The 21,394-nt window shown below is 44.5% G+C and overlaps 1 protein-coding gene across 1 annotated transcript; it reads left to right on the plus strand.

Moving 5' to 3' along the window:
• Positions 1–6,843: 6,843 nt before the first annotated feature.
• On the plus strand, positions 6,844–20,503 carry LOC126439763 (poly [ADP-ribose] polymerase tankyrase-1-like). Its single transcript, XM_050090588.1, has 3 exons — positions 6,844–6,913; positions 9,457–10,030; positions 20,116–20,503. The coding sequence occupies exons 2-3, from the start codon at positions 9,468–9,470 to the stop codon at positions 20,501–20,503; spliced, it is 951 nt and encodes a 316-aa protein (XP_049946545.1). The 5' UTR covers positions 6,844–6,913; positions 9,457–9,467.
• The last annotated feature ends 891 nt before the right edge of the window (positions 20,504–21,394 follow it).

A 21,394-nucleotide genomic window follows, 5' to 3' on the forward strand; every position in this document is an offset into this window, starting at 1 on the left:
CAGGCGTGCGCGCCGCACCCCTGTCAGGACAGGTGTTGTCGCGCGTCCCCTCAGAAGGCGTGGTCCCCTAGACTCGAGCGAATGTCAGCCGGGTTCTCAGCTGCGATACTTGTCACTGCTCCAGTCTCGTACACCACGGCATTTGCTGTGAAAAAATTGTAAATTATTCAGGGAAAGGGGTGACCCATTTTCTCTGATTGATATCAGTCTGTACTGTCGCGTTAAAACGCGTTTATCTAGAAATGTGAGTGAGCTGACAACAAGCGATAAGCTAAAATGCGAGGCCACCTTATCGGAATTCCCGACACCTGTGAACGCCAGTCCGGCGACGTGTCGTCGTGCACGTTCTGAGGCGCGTGAAGGTCGCTTCGCACGGCGTGGGGAACTGCCGTCTACGGTAGGGTCGTCAGAGATGGAACACGGGCTACGGTCAGAGGAGTGTGGGGAAGGAAATAGCACGTACTCTTTTAAAAGGAGCTGTAGTGGCATTCGCGATAATTGGTGCCATATTTCCGGATGGGCGTGTCAGAATTCGTGGCAGTATACGAGCAGGAGTCGTCAACTTCATGCGATCTGCGAGAAACCGAGGGAAGCCTGAACGTGGGAACCCGACAGGGAGTCGAACCACTGTCCTCCCGAATGTGAGTCCAGAGTGTCTTCCCGCTGCGCCCTTCATATGCGGTCCAATACCTGCACGTCACACACGTTTCTCACCCGGTTATACGGCGCAGGTGCGTACGAAGATTGTCTCTCCCAAATGCGCTAAAGGTATTCGAGACCATAGCTCGCTGTCGACGATCGCGCTCAGTGTCTTGGGAGATTTGCCACTAGCTCGGGAAACGTTTGAGTGATCTAGTACGTTACACCGCGAAAGCTCAATGTAAACAACAGGCACATTCCGAGCCTGATCTATAAAAGGCAGTACATAAAAGATTTGTAAGATACAAATAGCGGTTTCCTAGACGAGGAATGTGTCGTTGCTAGAAGACTATATCGAAGTGTGAACAGCAATGGAGCTTTTTTCACTTCGTTTACTGACATGCAGTACCACTTAGATGTAGGCAAATACGGTAACAATACCTGTAAACAACAGCAAAAAGTCGTTTGTTATGCGATTAGAACGCCAGTCTCCAAAGTTTAAAGCCAACAGCATTGAGTGAATACTTGGAGTGGGGAGGCGAAAAAACCACAAAGCGATATAAAATGGAAACAAGTGTACAATTAACTAATGAGGGATGGGAAAGGAAGACTTGGGTTGGTCGGGTGGCTTCCAGAAGCCTGCAGTGTACGTGTTGGCCTGCGACCCTGCGCTGACCTCCGGCGCTACGCTCTGTACAGCACTGACTCGGCGTCTCCATCCACGTCGAGCTGCCGCGACAGAAGCCTTGGGACGAATTCTTAGGCGCTCTGATGGCACCGTAACAGTCCGGCAGACGTCTTACGCTGGCGGAATGGAGATGCTAAGTCGGCAGGTTTCGAAAAAAGTGGAGGCCGTGCTCGTGAAACCCACTTGTCTGAATCTAGGAAACCAGTTTACACTGTAGTGTGTGGAACTGTTTCACTGACTCCGTCGTTTGCCCCTCATACGACCAGGAGAGTCAAGAGTGATGTCGGAGGTATGGCAGATCTTGCTTTGGTTCAGCCATGACGTACATGTCATCTAATAAGTATCGGAACGTTCTATGGGGCAAAGATACAATATAAACACGCCCATGCCGAAAGGAGATATGTACGAAAAGAAATATGACCGCGCATCCGTATTCTAATATTTCCCCTAAACCCGATATCAATTTTTCACTCTTTTTCAACACTTTCTCTGTTTCCATCTGTGATTCTTGGCTGATGTATGTGCAGAAGTTCCACAATACATCTTCTGGAAAGGGACGCACTGTCATTGATTTCTAAACTGCTCAGCCTGGAAATGATACCTGGGTACACCACAACCTTCAACTTTCGGATAAGACGGCGACATTATTCATGATTGTATTATACAGCATTATTTACCACGGAGTTGGACGCTGCATCTTTTTTTTTAGAAATAAGACGCAAATGTCAGTCTGTTCAAGGGAGAGATTCTCATCTCCTTACGGCGCCAGTACTGAAATACCTTTATAGAGGTCAGGCCGAGGCGTGCAGACAGACATCTGTCCCTCGATAGCCGCGCCACAGGAATAAGACAGGAAGTGGATAAGATTGGTAGAGTGCTCACACCTTGCTCCGCCAAACACCAGTCTCTGCCTTGAGGATTCTATAGGCTGTTTGAAACAGTGTTCTATAATCTTAAAAGGTTCCCTTAGAAACCCATGGAAACGAACTTATAATATAAACTGCTCATTCCTAAATTAATGCTATTCAGCATTCGCATGCAAAACAACACTTCTTAGCGCGAGAGACATTTGAATGATGACCCGCTCGAGTTCTAAGTCAAGACTGACAACACGAAGGAACAAATTATCGACATAACAGCATCAAGGACACACACACTTGAATGTCGTGACGTATTGCAGTACTACCCCCTGCTTAAAATAACTACAGCAACTTTTTCAGCTGACCAGAAAGAGTTGCAGAGCCGTTGACAGTTGGAAGTACGGGAGTTGGGATTTCAGTGCTGAACCGTAGTGGAGTAGAACAATTTCGAGATTACGATTTTGTAGTCAGAAATACGATTTTAGGTTCCCTTCACTCATAAAATAACAAGTCCTGTCAACATGCGGTATATATCTTTGACCTAAGGGTATCCAACGTTTTTTAAATACTTCCCTTTAAGACAACCATCTGTTACTCTGACAAAAGTCAGTGGCATATGACCAGTCAATTTACGCAGAATATACGTTGTATATTTATTGTTAAAAAGTACCTTTTTAGAAAGTATTCAGTTTTAACTGAGCTCATAATTTTACCTAAGTTAAAGGAAGAAAAAGTGAGCATTGCGAAATTATTTCAAACACAATCAATCATAAACAGTTTGAGATGGATTAAGAAAAACATTTCCATAGTACAATATTCCTTTCATTATACACTTCATCACTTCGTGCCTTTGACTGTGTAGCCAGTGCAGAATGATATCCCTTCGCCAGCCAAGACTTTACGTGACGCCCACGTTCGTATCTAGCTGCAGGTGGTCGCAGAAGTCTGATGCGTGATGAACTACAAACAGTGCTGATGTAGAGTGAAGATCTCAGTGGTGTCATAATTAAGTTCACTGCAGAAAAGCCACGCTAACACTCCGCACTCGACACTGCAATGCTGTTCATTACTGATAAGAACGTTTTGAACATTGGTGGCTGTACAAGAATAGTTGGCGTTTCTCCGCTTAGTACTGGTTTCATGCGCTGTTTGTACTCCCTGAAGTCCTTCATTATTTCACGAGGGCTATTGATCTTAAATATTTCACACATTCGCTAAATCTCATTTTCTCCGTAAGTGATCGATATGTTATGAGGCCATAATTTGGAATGAATGACCTTCATGTCATTCATAACAACATCGTAGCTTTCAGATGCATTCACTGATGATAACAGCCTGTATGACAAATTATTTGCCAAGCTGCGACAAAACTGTTTATCAGAAATCTTAGAAATATTTGTTCTTTCACGAAGTTCGACACATTGAAAGTTCATATTTTCCATTACAATGTTAGCTACATTTGCATGTTATCCCATTGCATCAACCCGACTTTCAAACACTTTTATGAAAAGTGTAATGTCGTAGTGAGCTTGACAAGGTTTGCACTTGATCTTTGCAGCTGTAGGGATAGATCGGCGAACTCTTCAAAGACATTATACATTACAGCTAGGTTGGAGACTAAAGATGTCGATGACAATGTGTTACAAGGCCCTTTGTAAGTAGGCCGTTGTTTTGAGTCCCGTCGCGTGTCCTCTGATGCTTCTAAAAAATGATTGTACAGAGCCATGGCAATAAACGGGAGGCCACCCAACGAGTGTCAAGCACACGATCGATTTTCAAAATTTCTTGCTCAAAACCTTTAGCAACAACTGCCAGCTCCCTGCTGTTTTTCGGAGAGCAGCTGAACATATTTCTAACTTTATCGATGAATATTTTAAAGTGATTAATTCCCGCCACTTCTTCTATCGTGTCGTCCACGGCGAGTTCTATACGACGATTCAAACAATGCCAGGTGAATAAGTTTGGAAACATTTCCAACACCTGCTTTGCGAAGCCAGACTTTTTTCCTAACATGATACAAGCTCCATTGCAAGTCAAATCGATTATATGGTCTTTCAAAAAGTCATAGCCTAGACCTAGGGATTCCAACTACTTTAAAAGTTCTTCTAAGATACCAGATGCTGTTTTGTCATGTAGCTCAAAAATTGTCGTGGGGTTTCCCATTCCTTTTAACAAGGTTCTAAGGTATACAATCAAAGTGTTCTTGTTTGAAAGAGTAGTGACTTCATCCAAAAGAAGTGAAAATTCGGAGTCACTCTTTATTAATTTATTTATTAGATCTGATGTCTGATCAGAAATATGAAGCACTATATTAGAGAAAGCAACATTTTAATGTGGTATTCGTCCCATATCCAAACCATTTTTAATTTGCAGATCAATTTCTGTCTCAAACTCATAAAACGGTCTGTTTAACTCTGCTTGCTTATAAGCTGTGCGAAATACACGCTTCGTAACTACTTGTTGTTCCTGTACCATTGAAGCAACTGGGTTCTGAATGTGACGTTTTTCTGCGTTAGTCTGCATTTTGTTCGCTAAACCGTGAGCTTGAGATGTGCGGTTATCAAATAGTTTTTTCCTAAGAGACGTTAGTTGATCTTTTTTGTTTGTTCCATATGAGCTTACAGTTCCTAAAACCCATTGCTCACCCAGTTTTAACCCTTTCGTTTTTTGGGCACCTGGTGCAGATACACTTCTATAAACTAGCTTTTTTAATAATTAACGAGGGGTTTTTAGCTTTATAATCTGTACATTGTTCGATAGACCAACAATCTGGCTTTTCATCATCATTACAATTTTCATTACTGTCTATAGATGTTTTGCCCATATCCATATCCACCAACTTAGAGAAATTATCATTTAGCGACGACGACGTAGGAGAAGAACCGTCTGCTTTGCTGTTTGCATCTTCTTCTCCAGCCGCAGTTGAAGACGTGGCTGCCGTTTTCGTTGCTCTCACTAACTTTTTGTCTTTTAGGTTTGAAGAAGCCACTTATTTTTTGTAGAGGTACACGTAACTATTAAACTCTCGTGTTCACTCACATTCACAATGTGTGAATAAACACTACGAACAGACCGAAACAATGCTGTCGCTTCTGAGCAGATCAGCAACTGAGCTGCAAGCGACTGACGTAAATAGAGTGAGTGAGTAATATTATTGAATGTGAATTCCGAAGGCAGCTGTTGGATTGTTTGCTGGCTTCTCTGTGAGGCAGCGATGGCTTACAAGGTCACACTCACACTTTTTCCGCTTTGTAGGTGCGGAAACAGGCGACTTCAGAAGACAAAAATCATCATTATCGTTCAACCGTAATCTTTTATTTAGGTACATCTTTTTGAGATCTACAACCTGGTACTACATAACGTGGTGCAGTTCTTATGGACTTCGTAAAGTATTTCAATAGAGCATGCTGGCGGAAAACATTTTTACTTCATGTAGCTGATGAAATTTAAACGGCTGAACAGACTTTCAGAACTATAGGTAAGAACCGTCCAGATTAAACCAGCTTTCAAATAAAAAAATCTGCTTTAAAATTGGAACTTTAATTTGAGAACTATGTAGGGGTAGACAGACAGACAGATAGACTTACGGGTCAGACATATACACCTCCGTTCTGCATTGGGAGTTCAAATTTGCCCCCTGTGGGAGCTTAAAGGTCAAGAGTTCTGTGGAAAAATGGACGTATCGGCTGGAAAGGCTGCCAACGGCGTGCTCCATACGCACATTTGATTAGTAGCTATGACATAAATTACGTCACGGAATAAAATGATGTCGTGAAAGCACATTGTACAGACGTCGACATTCAAAAACGGCTTACATTATTTATTTGTCATTGACACACATAACATGAGACGTCGCCTTGCTACTACACCACTGAGGTTGTAGGCAGTCGTAAATAAAAGGCGCTATGTACCGATCACAACAACAAGATACTCAACGTATCTTGGGTGTACTGTACGTGCGTACACACACACACACGCACACACACACACACACACACACACACACACACACACACACACACACGCAGTACCTCCTGCCCGTCACATCACGTTGGTGTCCCATTGACACGTTCACTTGTAACTTGTAACTTATCGTTACGTTGTGATTTAATACACGCGTACTATTTCAAATCTCCGGTGCTGAACTGTGAAAGGAAAAAAAAAAAGGTCTCTGGGAGGTGTCGGAACGCGTTCCGGCTGAAATAGAGCCCTGCACCAGTGTGAAGATCCGAAAACACTACGTGTATTATTTGTGGAGAATATGCCTGCTGTGTGGATTTCACTTCCGACTATTCATTCGAGTCAAAGAGAACTGACTTGCAACCGTCAGAAGTACAACCGCAGCTGTCCTGAAGACAATGCGAAAATAAACTGTTTGAGTCAGTTCAGACACAGACTGTGTGGAAAGTTATTTCTTAGGAAGTCCCAAGTTTCAATCGGACAAAGAACCCGTGTCCAAATTTTCGATTTCCCAGGGTCAGGGGCGTAACTCGGCAACAGGAGGCTGGCTGTACAATATAAGCCCGACGGCTCGGCGCACTTTAGATTAGGGATCGCCTGATACGGGCCATCACCAGCCGTCGGTGACGCGTGCAGCAGCAGGCAGGCAGTGACGTCACCCGCCGCCGGCCATATAAGCGGCGGGCAGGCTGTCCGCCCCACACTGCTGCACCAGCGTTCTGCCTGCTGAGCCCACTCCGTGACGTCACTTCTCCCCGAGTCCGAGGTGAGTAGAGGCTGTGTTACACGACTTTTCTCTTCGACAATGTCTTTCTCCTTTAAAAATTGCAAAAAACGATTTTGCTGCCGCTGGAAGACGTCACAGTCACAAATTGTTGCAAGCATAGAGTTATCAACATGGACAGATGCTTGAAATAAAGCATAAATTGTACACCTTTCAATCGAAAGATGTCCTTCACTTAAGTAGCAGACCCATTTGCAGTGTCTGCCTCGAGCAGGATAAGCTCAGAGGACGTTGCTGTCACTGTTACTCAGAGATCAAATAATTGCTCTCGTGTTATTTACTGCGTTCCGTGTAGATTGCTCAAACTGCATCGCAGGACAGCTCACGCGACACAACTGTGAAAAAACCTAACAGATAATCGGTAATTCAGTTTCTCAGCTTTGCCTATGCTAACCTACCAACGCTTCAAAAGTAGGAGTAATATATGTTGGTCTTGTTACACTGAAGACCCAGAGAAACTGGTACAGCCGCCTAATATTGTGTGCCGCCTCCACAAGCACGCAGGAGTGAAGCAACAGGGTGAGGCATGGACTCGACTAATGTCTGAGGTAGTGCTGGAGAGAATTGGCACCAAGAATCCTGCAGGGCTGTCCTTAAATCTGTAAGAGTACGAGGAAGTGGAGATCTCTTCCGAACAGCACGTTGCAAGGCATCCCGGATAAGCTCTATAATGTTAATGTCTGGGGAGTTTGGAGACCAGTGGAAGTGTCTAAACTCAGAATAGCGTTCCTGGATCCACTCTGTAGCAATTCTGGACGTGTGGGAGTCGCACTGCCTTATTGGAATTGCCAAAGTCAGTCGGAATGCGGAATGGACACGAATGGATGCAGGAGATCAGAGAGGATGGTTACGTACGTGTCATGCCTCGAGAGTCGCATCTAGACGTATAAGGGGTCCCATATCACTCCAGCTGCACTCACCCCACAACATTACAGACCTTCCGCCAGCTTGAACAGTATACCGATTGACGAGGTTGTCTTCATACACATACCCGACCAACTGCGCGATACAAATTCAAACGACGCTCGTCCGACCAGACAACGTGTTTCCAGTCATCAACAGTCCACTGTCGGTGCTGACGGGCTCAAGCGAGGCCTGAGGCTCTGTGTCGTGCAGTCACAAAAGTTTTCCGAAAGCCCGTATGGATGATGTTTCACTGAACGTTTCACACGCTGATACTTGTCAATGCCCCAGCAATGATATCTGCTGCAATTTGCCGAAGGCTTGCACTTCTGTCACCTTCAACGATTCTCTTCGGTCGTCGTTCGTCCCGTTCCTGCAGGATCTTTTTCCGGTGCAACGATGTCGGAGATCTGATGTTTTACTGGATTCCTAATATTCGACGTACACTCGTGAAATGGACGTACGGCAATATCCCTACTTCACCGCCACCTCGGAGATGCTGCATTCCATTGCTCGTGCGCCGACTATAACACCACGCTCAAACACACTTAAATGTTCGTAACCTGCCGTTGTAGCATCAGTAACCGATCCAACAACTGCGCCACACACTTGTGTTACATACAAGTTGCCGACCGCAGCGCCGTTTTCTGACTGCGTATCTCTGTATTTCAATACGCAAGTCTATACCAGGTTCTTTGGCGCTTCAGTGTATGATCCTATATGGAAACATAAACCGTGAAACATAAACCTGTCCGTCTCGTCAGCATTCCTAGTTTGCCCCTTTTAAGGGAATAGTACCTGATTACAGCAGCAGCTACTAACGGGGCATTCTATTGTGTGAAATGTTTGTGAGACGAATTTACATGGAAATCTGTACAGCAGTCAATAAAACATTAAGGTTCCGTGGAATAGCAGAGGCATCTGGGTTTCAAGTTTAATCAAAAATGGTTCAAATGGCTCTGAGCACTATGGGACTTAACATCGGAGGTCATCAGTCCAATAGAACCTAGAACTACTTAAACCTAACTAACCTAAGGACATCACACACACCCATGCCGGAGGCAGGATTCGAACCTGCGACCGTAGCACGCGCGCGGTTCCGGATTGAAGCGCCTAGAACCACTCGGTCAAGGTGGCCGGTCAAGTTTAATCGTGCCTAGCCTGAGACATTCACCGAGGAAACTGATTTCTGCATTAGATGTACATTGCTTCTGATCAGGTGTCACGGATCTGAGGAACTTGGGATAAGGAGGAAGAAAATTTTTCCTAGTTAGAGGTGCTACCAACTTGGACTTAAATATAAGTCGTGTAAGTTTATGGCTGAAACAAGTTTGTTGCTTTGCTAATTTTTTTGCTGAGACATAAATAAACCATCTTTTGACTGAGAACGATAACATTTTTAGAGAGTGAAAGCAGTCTATCACAGCACCACAGTGGTAGTTACAAACCTTAGGTGATCGCGAAGCAGTATGGGCCCTTGTCATTTTAAGGAAACTGGTGACGTTGCAATTGATTTAGGGTGGACAACGCTTTAACAGCTGCTGTTTCATACAGGTATGCATGCGCCTCGTACAAGTGTTGAGGGTGCAGTGTGAGGGCTGCTCAGTGGTACTGTGTTTCAGGACCACCCATCATGTCGGCAGTTACAGAGGTTCAGAACACCACAACCGAGGCCCTGGCCGCCCTGCTAGACGGGGGTGACGGCGCCCTGGTGACGCTGGTGGCGGGCGAGACGAGGGTGGCGGCTCACAGGGCCGTGTTGGCGGCCGCGAGCCCCGTGTTCGCAGCGATGTTCGCGCACGACATGCTGGAGGCCAGCTGCGGCCAGGTGAGCATCGACGACGTGGAGGGCCCGGTGCTGAGGCTCCTGGTCGCCTACACGTATACCCTGCAGGCCCCCCAGCTGCCCGACACGGCCGCCCAGCTGCTCTCGGCGGCCGACAAATACGGCTTGTCGGCCCTGAAGGCTGCCTGCGAGCGGCAGCTGATCTCGCAGTTGGCCGTCGAGACCGCAGCGGCGACGGCCGTCACGGCAGTGAGGCACTCGTGCCCGGACGCCACCAGGGCTGCCGTCGCCTTCATAAAGGACCACCTGCAGGTGATGGCCACGCGGGGCTGGGCGGACGCTGTGCTCGAGTACCCGCAAGAAGTCATTGAAGTCTGCAGTATGCTCGGTGAGCCACCTGCACAAGCCAGGTAAGCACGATTCCCTTTTTGGCAGCGCTAGTGTGAATTTGATGTCGTCCTTGCTTTGTTCGTCCTTGCTTTGTTCGTCCTTGCTTTGTTCGTCGTTGCTTTGTTCGTCCTTGCTTTGTCCGTCCTTGCTTTGTCCGTCCTTGCTTTGTCCGTCCTTGCTTTGTTCGTCCCTGCTTTGTTCGTCCCTGCTATGTTCGTCCCTGCTTTGTTCGTCGTGGGTTTCTTTGCTGCCTACATAGCATAACACCTTAACGTCATCTACTTACTGATCGTCGTTCACGATGCTAAGTCTCTCGCTGTTTTCACTTCTTCTGCTTCTTATCAATTTCGCCTTTCTCTGATTTACTCTGATTCCATATTCCGTACTAATTAGACTGTTCATTCCATTCAGCAAACCCTGTAATTCTTCTTCACTGTCACTGAGGGAATCAGTCATCAGCAAATCTTATATCATTTCACCCTGAATTTTAATTCCACTCTACAATCTTTCCATTATTTCCGTCATCGCTTCTTCCATGTATAGATTGAACAGTAGGGGCGAAGGATTACATCCCTGTCTGACACCCTTTTTAATCCGAATACTTCATTCTTGGTCTTCCACTCTTATTTTACCTTCTTGCCTCTTGTACATATTGCAAATTACTCATCTTCTCCTATAGCTTACATGTATTTTTGTCAGAATTTCTAACATCTTGAACCACTTGATATTGCAGAACGCTTTCTCCAGGACCACAAATCCTATGAACGTCACGGAACTTCAATTTTCTTTTCATTCTCCTGTGTATTATCCTTGTCAGAAACGTGGATGCTTCAGCTGTTAAGCTGATTGTGCGATAATTCTCACGCTTCTCTGCTCTTGCAGTCTCCCAAATCGTGATGATTATATTTCTCTCAAAGTCAGATTGTATGTTGCCAGACTCATACATTCTACACACCAGTGAGAATAGACCTTTTGCCACCTCTCCCAATGATTTTAGAACTTTTGATTGAATGTTGTCTATACCTTATGCCTTCTTTGATCTTAAATTTTCCAAAGCGCTTTTAAATTCTGATTCTAATCACCACTGTTTTCCATACCGACTCCTGCTTGTTCTTCTGTCACGCCATCCGACAAGTTGTTCCAATCAGAGAGGCCTTCAGTGTACTCCTTCCAACTTTCCGATCTCGCCTCTGTATTTAACACTGGAATTCCCATTGTGCTCTTAATGTTACCACGCTTGCTTTTAATTCCGTGGAACATTGCTTTGACTTTTCTATATGCTGCGTCAGTCGTCCCAAGACTCATTTCTTCTTTGATTTCTTCACATTTTTCGTGCAGCCATTTCGCCTTAGCTTCTCTGCACTTCCTATTCATTTAATTCCTAAGTAACATATTTCTCTATTACTGAATTTTCCTGAATATTTTTGAACTTTTTTCTTTGATTGATCAACTGAAGGATTTCTTATATTTTCCATGGTTTCTTCGCAGTTAGCTTCCTTGTACCTACGTTTTTCTTTCCAACTTCTGTTACTGTCGTTGTTAGAGATATCCATTCCTATTCTACTGAACTACCTATTGAGCTGCTTATTATTGCAGTCAAGGAGAGCTCCACCTACCAACCCAAGGGACCAATGGGTCTGATGATGGTTTTATAGAAAAAACCGAAACCGGTTACTCATTAAAACAGACATAACGTGATCAAGACTGAACTTTAATCTAAATATTTATGTCATTATTAAAAATTTTACTGCCACATTTGTGTGATATGTCTTAAAGTGTAACACGCGCAAAAAATCAACATTATATCGAAAGATTAGCTTCTCTTGCAGCTTATTAACTTTAGTGACCAATATTATATGTGGAAGCTTTGCTTCTCTTGTAGCGACACTATGTATATTAATGTAAGCCATTAACTCGTGTGTTACCGCTGCTTAGCAGGGATGTTGCTATTGGCTGACTACATCACGCGTCCTATGCCCTGAATACTCGCTGTCATGAGCTGGCGAGATCACGTGACATGAGCTGTGGCTGGCTTACAAAATCGCATCGCAATCTCGATTTCTGTGATTCGGAAAGTAACATGCGGTGTTTGGTGGAATTCCAATGTGTGCTGTCGTAATACGAAAATACGCAACGTACATGTTGCTGCACATCAAAGATATTTCCAAAATGTGACTTTTTCCCTGAGTTTCGTTTTCTAAAGTGCCGGGAAATTCTACGCCCATGTCCAAAACCATAACCATTCAAAGGATTGATAAGTTTTGCACTTCCGAGGGAAAATATACTGTCACTTAAGACGGAAAAAGTGTTTTCACGCGGGAGAAAGTGTATTTTTAAGCGGGAAATCCGGGAAAAATCCGGGAATTTTTATCCTTGTCCATGTATACATCCAGTATTAATCAAATTTGATACGTATGAAGTATCGTCTCTGTTGTGTGACTGGATTCTTGATTTCCTCGCAGAGATGTCACAGTTCATTCTGATAGACGGCAAATCATCGAGTAGAATAGAAGTCATATACGGCGTTCCGCAAGGTAGTGTCATAGGTCCTCTTCTGTTCCTTATTTACATAAATGATCTAGGTGATAATCTGAGCTGCCCACTTAGATTGTTTGCAGATGACGCTGTAATTTACCGTCTAGTAAAATCATCAGACGATCAATTCCAATTACAAAATGATCTAGAGAGAATTTCTGCATGATGCGGGAAGTGTCAGTTTGCACCAAACAAAGAAAAGTGCGAGGTCATCGACATGGGTACTAAGAGGAATCCGCTAAATTTTGGGTATACGATAAATCGCACAAATTTAAGGGCTGTCAATTCGACTAAATACCTAGGAATTACAATTACGAGCAACTTAAATTGGAATGACCACATAGATAATGTTGTGGGAAAGGCGAAACAAAGACTGCGCTTTGTTGGCAGAAACTCGGAAGATGCAACAAACCTACCAAAGAGAGCCTGCATTACACTTGTACGTCCTCTGCTGGAATATTGCTGCACGGTGTGGGATCCTTACCAGGTACGATTGGCGGAGGACATCGAAAGGGTGCAAAGAAGGGCAGTTCGTTTCGCGTTATCGCGCAATATGGGTGAGAGTGTCACTGATATGATGCGCGAGTTGGTGTGGCAGTCGCTGTAACAAAGGCTGTCTTCTTTCCAGCGAAATCTGTTTACGACATTTCAGTTGCCAGCTTTCTCTTCCGATGGAAAATATTTTGTTGACATCCACCTATGTAGGGCGAAATGATCAACATAATAAAATAAGAGAAATCAGACCTCCAATGGAAAGATTGAGGTGTTCCTTTTTCCTACGCGCCATTTGAGAGTGGAATGGTAGAGAAATAGTATGAAACAGGTTCATCGAACCCTCTGCCAGGCACTTCAGTGTGAATTGCAGAGTAAACATGTAGATGTTGATTCCCTCCTGTATAGAGATTCGAGTACTTTCTGCTTTGATTGACCAAGATAATCAGCTGCAGATTTGATTGACTTTGGAATCCACTGAACATTTAAAACCTTCCTGCACCTCAGGCAGGCAACAGAAGCACACCCATTTCCACTCGCAGTCATGGAAGACAGAGAGAATTAGTGTTGAAATTATATCAGGGGCAGGCAACAAACAGAAATTTTTCAATTTTCGTGCATACAAAGCATGCGGGTTATAACGCGTAATTTAGCACAGGAAGTACATACCTACAAGTAAAAAAATTTTAAAAACGCTACATATAAGATGACAAACACCTACATGTGCTACATGCACACTGAAAACATCATCGACAGTGTCGAATTGTATACTTAGTGTCCAGGATAATAGTATTAATAATGCAGCACATGCTGATATCAAAATCCGTATGCTCCGTAGAGAATGTGAAACAAAGCAGAAAAATATAGAACGCCAAGATGACATGCAAGACTTGGAAAGGTAAGAAGTGGGGAAATGTTTGGGATGCAAACATGCCGGCCGCGGTGGCTGTGCGGTTCTAGGCGCTACAGTCTGGAGCCGAGCGACTGCTACGGTCGCAGGTTCGAATCCTGCCTCGGGCATGGATGTGTGTGATGCCCTTAGGTTAGTTAGGTATACTTAGTTGGAAGTTCTAGGCGACTGATGACCTCAGAAGTTAAGTCCCATAGTGCTCACAGCCATTTTGTGATGCAGCGTCAAGGGTAACAGCAGCCATGTCTCCGAGCTGGTAGTCCATGCTGCTGCAAACGTCGTCGAACTGTTCGTGCAGATGGTCGTTCTCTTGCAAACGTCCCCGTCTGTTGACTCAGGGATCGAGACGTGGCTGCACGATCCGTTACAGCCATGCGGATAAGATGGCTGTCACCTCGACTGCTAGTGATAAGAGGCCGTTGGGATCCAGCACGGCGTTCCGTATTACCCTCCTGAACCCACCGATTCCATATTCTGCTAACAGTCAATGGATCTCGACCAACGCGAGCAGCAATGTCGCGATACGATAAACCGCAATTGCGATAGGCTGCAATCCGACCTTTATCAAAGTTGAAAACGTGATGGTACGCATTTCTCCTCCTTAGACGAGGCATCACAACAACGTTTCACCAGGCAACGCCAGTCTACTGCTGTTTGTGTATGAGGAATCGGTTGGAAACTTTCCTCATGTCAGCACGTTGTAGGTGTCTCCACCGGCGCCAACCTTGTGTCAATGCTCTGAAAAGCTAATCATTTGCATGTCACAGCATCTTCTTCCTGTCGGTTAAATGTCGCGTCTGTAGCACTTCATCTTCGTGGTTTAGCAATTTTAATGGCCAGTGGTGTATTATTCAGACAACATTCTGCATCACTAGAAATACGTCTTCTCGCCACGGCAACTAAAGACAGTCCTCCTAATTTAGATTTTTTCACAGTTTTCGGAAAATATTGAAGTTGCTTTTTTGAATTTGTACTGAGGCACAATTTTACTTTCACTGTGTAAAGGAGTGTTGTCGCTTTTTGAACTTTCATCAGGTCCAGTGTTAAATTTTGACTATGTGAGGCAAGTATATGTGACACCCATTGCCCCGGGGGGAGGGGCGGTTTGAATGGAATATCAAATGCGAAGAAACAGGACACCAGTTGCGTTACACAATTTTTATCGGAACTAGTGTGCTCTTTCTTCACATCGACATTCTTCAAAAACAGACGTTGAAAATGAACAAAAATCTAAACGACAAAACTGGTCGCTGCAGTGGACTCAGGGAACTGAGGGCGTAATCGGCGCCCAGCGCTACCAACAGAAACAGCAAACTTTCAGATTCACGACCCAGTTCTGGCGCTACAGCTGCAGGGTCGATGGCGTTTGCAGAAATGAAAAAGCAGGGAAGTCGACGTGAAGTGTTGCGGACAAATCCGATACGTGACGATACCGAACGATGGACCCACGAGACACCTTTCAGTGTGCCACTTACATGCAGTTACCGCAGCTTGCACGGTGGTTGTCGGGAGGCGTGAACATCCGTCGTTTTCCTTTCAGTTCTTGCTCTGAGGGGGATAGCTTGTTGATGTACAGAGTATCCAATAATAAATCAATACTCCAACGAACAGCTCTAAGACCAGGAGTGTACTTACAACGTGCAGCCCATATTTTTATAGGCAGGCACGTTGATGATTTTGCGCTGATATATCAATCCTTTTCTCGATACATGGGGAGCAGATAACGGTATTCTATTTTGTGTCGATACATCGGATACTGTACATTTTAAAAATATCAAGTCATAGGCAAGCTCTATCATTCCGCAATCGACGTCTGTTAAAATCTGTCGTGCGGTCATCAAGACGTCGGTAAGCCTTTCCCAGGAGCCACCTCAGTAGAGGTGACAGCGGCGCCAACCCGCCGCCCTTTTATACCTTGTATACGCGATACTGCTGCCATCTGTATGTGTAGATATCGCTATCCCATGACCTTCTGTCAGCTCAGCCTGTCTCTGCCTGGAAGCACCCGGGTGGTTCTACAGCGCAAAAGACCTGCTGTCAATTAGAAATCAGAAACTACTCGAAATTGTACGTAGACGGAATAGATTTTAAATAAGCTAAACAATTATTCAAAATAACTGATGCCTTGTCATCCACAGACTAAATACTTTCCTTAGTGAAGTGTGTTTTTACATTTTAATGAACAATATGATCAAATAGCACACCATCGACTGCTAGGCACATTTGGAATGGCTGTTTGAGAGAGGGAGATGAACTGGACAAGCTACATTGGGTGATACGTCGTTGTGTGGTCTGGCGCGCATCATCTGACATACCTGGGGTTCATGACAGACTCTATCTTTCAGTGCTCCCCGTAGAAAGAAATCCATTGAGTCAGATGAGTATTTGTACTAAAATTTGCTATGAGAACGGATTAAAATGCATCGTGGTTTTAGAAATATTATATACTGCTTTTGGTGAGTATACTACGAGTGAAATAGGTGTTTACGACTGGTATAAACCTTTAGAAGATGAGGATGACGAGAAGTTCATAATAGAAGACGAACTGAGAGTCAAACCAAACGATGCGTAAACTAACACTCAATCGTCTCGGTGACATATGGCCGAGACCAGTGAAATGTGAATGTTATGTGTCTGACGGTAATCTTCGGTTTTAACAGTACAGTGCACCACGACTCCTTGTCCCAAGATGAAACGGCCAGTAGGCAGATCTTCTCACCAGCTGAACCCCGATGGCTTGAAGCAACACGGAAAGGTGTCCGGCTTTGTGGCGGAACAGTTCACCGTCTCTGCACTGCGATAACGCACCTGCTCACAGTTCGTTGCGTGCTTGTGCATGTTTGGCTAGAAACAATACTGTAGTGATGTCCTTGGCCCCACGTTCGCTCCATGTGTGACATTTGTTCCCAAAAATAAAGACAAACCTTAAAGAGCTCTCTTTTACATAAGAGATGAGATTCAAACTGCACGTCTGAGAGAACTAAACGCTACTGTAAGGATTGTTCCAGAATCGTTTTAAGCATTGGAAGAACCACTGGAATAAATGTATAATATGTAATGGGAAATATCTTGGTGAAGACGACATTGATGTAGACTAATAAATAAACCAAGTATTGGTTTCAACATTCACCGCTGTTGCTTCCACTATCATATTGTCCATTTTGGTGCCAATGTCACGACCCTGTCACCGTCTTCTAAGAGGAATGTCGTTGGTTCACCACCCAAGTTTCGTCGATAGAAAAGAGTTCTGTTAATTTCCTGACTTGTATCAAGTATTTGCATCACCAGTCAGTAATCACTTCTCTCTAGAGGGATGTTTCCTTTACTTAGAGGTCTGTTGCAAGTAAATCGCATATCATGCAGTGTCTTACGTTAAACAGCTTTCTTCCAAGGAAAATAATTTTTTTGTTTTTACGCCAACAACTTATTTGTGTAATGTCGGCACTAGTTTTTAGCCATACAAAAGTCCCTATGGTTGATCAGATTACCGATTTTGAGAAGCTGCTTGCAATGATGGATTTATACTCCAAATTTCGTAGTGCACTTTCTTGGCGGTTCTGGCAAACCGCGTGGTTTATTTTCGGTCGCCTTTCTGATGCGTCCAATAGCGGCAAGGCTGACTTGCCTGACTTTTTGAGACGGGCAACATTAGCCCCCAGTTCTTACTGTTCCGACTGTTTAATACAACCCGTGATTGCAATAGAGGTGACTGAGCCATTTTTACCCCAAAGATCGCAATTATTTGCATTGTGCAGATTTTCCTGTGATGTGGTGCACTTATCGATCATCTCTGAATAACATATTCGTACATGTCCACAGAGCATTTCACACGATCGATTACTGTCGGCTGTTGAAAGAGATAGAAACGTGTGGAATAGGTTCCCATGTATGTGAGTGGACCTCAGCTCTTAAGTGACAGAACCCAGTATGTTGTCCTCAGTGGCGAGTGTTCGCCAGAGGCAGGAGTGCTCCAGAAAAGGGTGGTGGGACCGCTGTTGCTGTCTGTATACATAAATGGTCTGGTGGACAGGTATCTGCAGCTGTTTGCTGATTGTCCCCTAGTGTACAGTAAGATGTCGTCGTGAGTGAGTGTAGAAGGACACAAGGCGAGTTGAACAAAATTTCTAGTTGGTGTGACGAATGGCAGCCAGCTGTAAATGTAGAGAAACGTAAGTTGATGCAGGTGAGTAGGAAAAACAGACATGTAATGTTGAGGTACAGCAGTAGAGGTGTTCCGCTAGACACAGAGGCGTCGCTTAAATGTCTGAGCGAAAGTTCGCAAAGTGATACGAAATGGAACGAGGTTGAGAGGACTGCGGTAGGGAAGGCGGGAGGTCGACTTTAGTTTGTTGGGAGAATTTTAGGAAAGTGTGGTTGGCCTGTAGATGAGGCTGCATGTAGGCTGCTGGTGCGACCTATTCTCGAGTACTGCTAGAGTGTTTTGTATCGGCAACAGGTAGAATTAAAGGAAGACAGCTAAAGGACTGAGAGCTGAGCTGCTAGATTTGCTACCGGTAGTTTCGAGTGACGCAGAGGTATTGTGAAGAAACTTCAGGAACTCGAATCGGAATCACTGGAGGGAAGGCGAAATTCTTTTCGAGGAATTGTTGAGAAAATTTAGAGAACCGTCTTTCGAGGCTGACTGCAGAACAGTTCTAGTTCTGGCAATGTACACTTGAGACAAGGCGTGTGAAGATAGGGTGAGAGGCATTGTCGCTCGTACAGAGGCATACAGGCAGTCGTTTCTCCCTCGCTCTACTTGGGAGCGGAACGGAAAAAGCAGATGACTGCAGTCAGTTGAGAACTTTTTATATGTACCAGTTACTACTATTGTTTCATATGGTTGCTGCTCCATCTACATTGATTATTTTGTACTGAATGCAGCAGTTTTATTACGTCTGTAGTTTCTAGTTGGTATTTCACTTGTCTTTGGAGCTTCTTACTGGCTCTCTCGCTTGGGATCAGCCTTTAACTTGCATCAGCTGTGGGGAGAGGTTCTCGCGACATTGGTTAAAGTTCAGCAATGCCAGATCTATACCAGTATTTTGATATTTGTAAGTGAACATGCGATAATGAATCAACACTCTGTTTGTATTTCTTACAGGCACCTGATTTCTTTCTGGCATGATCTAATTTATGCATTGCATTAGATACAGGAAATACAGTACTTTTTTGAGACTGGTCTAAAGTTACGGCTTAAGTGTTTGTACTACTACTGAAAGAGAAATTTTACTCGGAAGCAGCGTAGCTGGTGTACACTTGAAGTTTACTTAGACCTTTTTAAGTATAAATGTAAAGTTTTACGCCTTCTGTAGTGGTGTGTAACTTATTTTGTGTCCAGAATTTTCAGAAAATGCAAAAAGTTACACAAAGTTAACATGACTGAGTATAGTAGTTGTGCAGGATGCCGCCTGCCACAGACCATATGGTGGGTTGCAAAGTGTGTAAGCAGATGGAAATGAATGTTCCAGTGGATGTATCTCTTGTTGCATGCATGATTATATGAGCACATGTGACGGTTATTATGCAGCGGGTAGTGTGTGTGTGTGTGTGTGTGTGTGTGTGTGTGTGTGTGTGTGTGTCAGGGAGAGCCGACCCGGTGCCCTTGTTGTATTTGAAATATGTCGACCAACTTATTGTGTACGAAGCAGTGACTTTTATATCTTTTGTCGGTATGTCAGGAAATTTCCATGTTACTTGTCTGAATCACTTAGCTGTCTGGTGAGGAAATTGTATTTCAGTACTTACAGATCAGTGTAGTTTCTAGTGTTTACTTCCTAAGTGACTGAAGGAATTGGTACCCAGAGAAAGTAGTTTTAGGGGTGTGTTTGAATGTAGATGAAGGATTGGGTCGCAACTGCATGCCGAGGTGAAAGGAGGCGGATCTGTGGAGTGAACTTTGAGGGAATGTGCCAAATGTATTTGTTACGGGATGGAGTGCACCTATTTTTAATGGGAGATGGGTGAAGTTTTTGATTATGGGCTAGTGCTGTGGATCTGTCTGTAATACGCTGGTTAACCCGTATCGCAGAAGCGAGATTTCTAGATTTGTGACTTGTCGCTCGGAAGAAGTGTATTCAGAATTGTTGGCAGTTTTGCGGCTGTGACAGTTTCTTTCATTTGGTGTGTGTGTCTCGATAGTAGAGAGTGTGTCGATGTTTTGTGCAGGAGCCTTTCTGATGCAGAGCGAGGCAGGAGGCTGATAGAGGCGGCTCACAAGGGGGCGGTGGAGGAGGTGCGGGCGTTGCTCGCGGCTGGGGCGGACGTGGGGGCGAGGAGCGGGGGCGGGTTCACCGCCCTGCACTGGGCTGCATGGAGAGGCCACGCGGCTGTGGTGCGGCTGCTGCTCTCTGCGGCGTCCGACCCCAACGCCAGGACTCAGTGTGGGCAGACGCCGCTGCACTACGCGGCATACTATGGCCACGCAGAAGCGGCGGCTGCGTTGCTGCAGGCCGGAGCCGACAGGCGGGTGAGGACTACTAAGGGGAGCACCGCCCTGGACTACGCCAGGCAGCGAAACCGGCAGCAGCTCGTCGAGATGCTAACACAGCATTAATACGTGCCAGTAGTACTTCATTGTACAGGATATTAAAATAAAAAATTGAAAAAAAAAAAGATCGCTTTCTCTATTCATTTCTACCTTTTGCAGTCCACACAATTACTCCAGTAACACCACACCTACTGCAACAACAGGAGATATCTGTAAACCAACGTGACAAACCTTCCTTTTGAGAATTCACTATGTAAAACATTTCACAAGCAATTTCTGCAAAAGCTTAGCAACAATTGACAAATACTCCATCATTTATAAACTCCACTTCTCTCTCCCTCTCTGTCTTGTGTTTCTCGTCCCATATACAGTATTCAAACAGCTTACAAGAATACAGCCGACCTCTCTCACAACCGCCTGTATTTCGAAATGTAAACACCCAATCTCTTCCAAGACACAAATGCGAGAATACCGGTTGTTGTGCGTTAATGTTAGTTCTTTGCACCAGTCTCCTACATTACCTAATTACTGCAAACCATTTGCTAGCAGTGTCTATGTTGCTACATCACATCACTGCGAACTGCACCATTCTCATATTACTGCCATATAAGCTGTTCACTTAGAATGTATCTTCAGATTTCACACTGAATTCACTTCTGTGCATGTACCGCACAAGTACATTTCATGTTTAACTGTAATGTCACATTGGTAGCAGTGCTCACACATCATGCTCACACCATCTGCAGCCTTCTTGCCAGCTCACCTTCAAATAAAGAGAATTGAAGAACCACCTAAAATCATTAGACTCCTAAACACCTCCCTTGCTGCTCTTACAGAACAAACTACCATCTCTCAAGGAATTATACTCAATCGCGTGAGACATGCAGCCATTACTAGAATTATACGGCACTTTCCCAAAGTACACTTTTGCGTCTCTGTACATGCTTTGGAAGCAGA

Source organism: Schistocerca serialis, unplaced genomic scaffold (genome assembly GCF_023864345.2).
Source record: "Schistocerca serialis cubense isolate TAMUIC-IGC-003099 unplaced genomic scaffold, iqSchSeri2.2 HiC_scaffold_1343, whole genome shotgun sequence".
NCBI classification, from domain to species: domain Eukaryota; kingdom Metazoa; phylum Arthropoda; class Insecta; order Orthoptera; family Acrididae; genus Schistocerca; species Schistocerca serialis.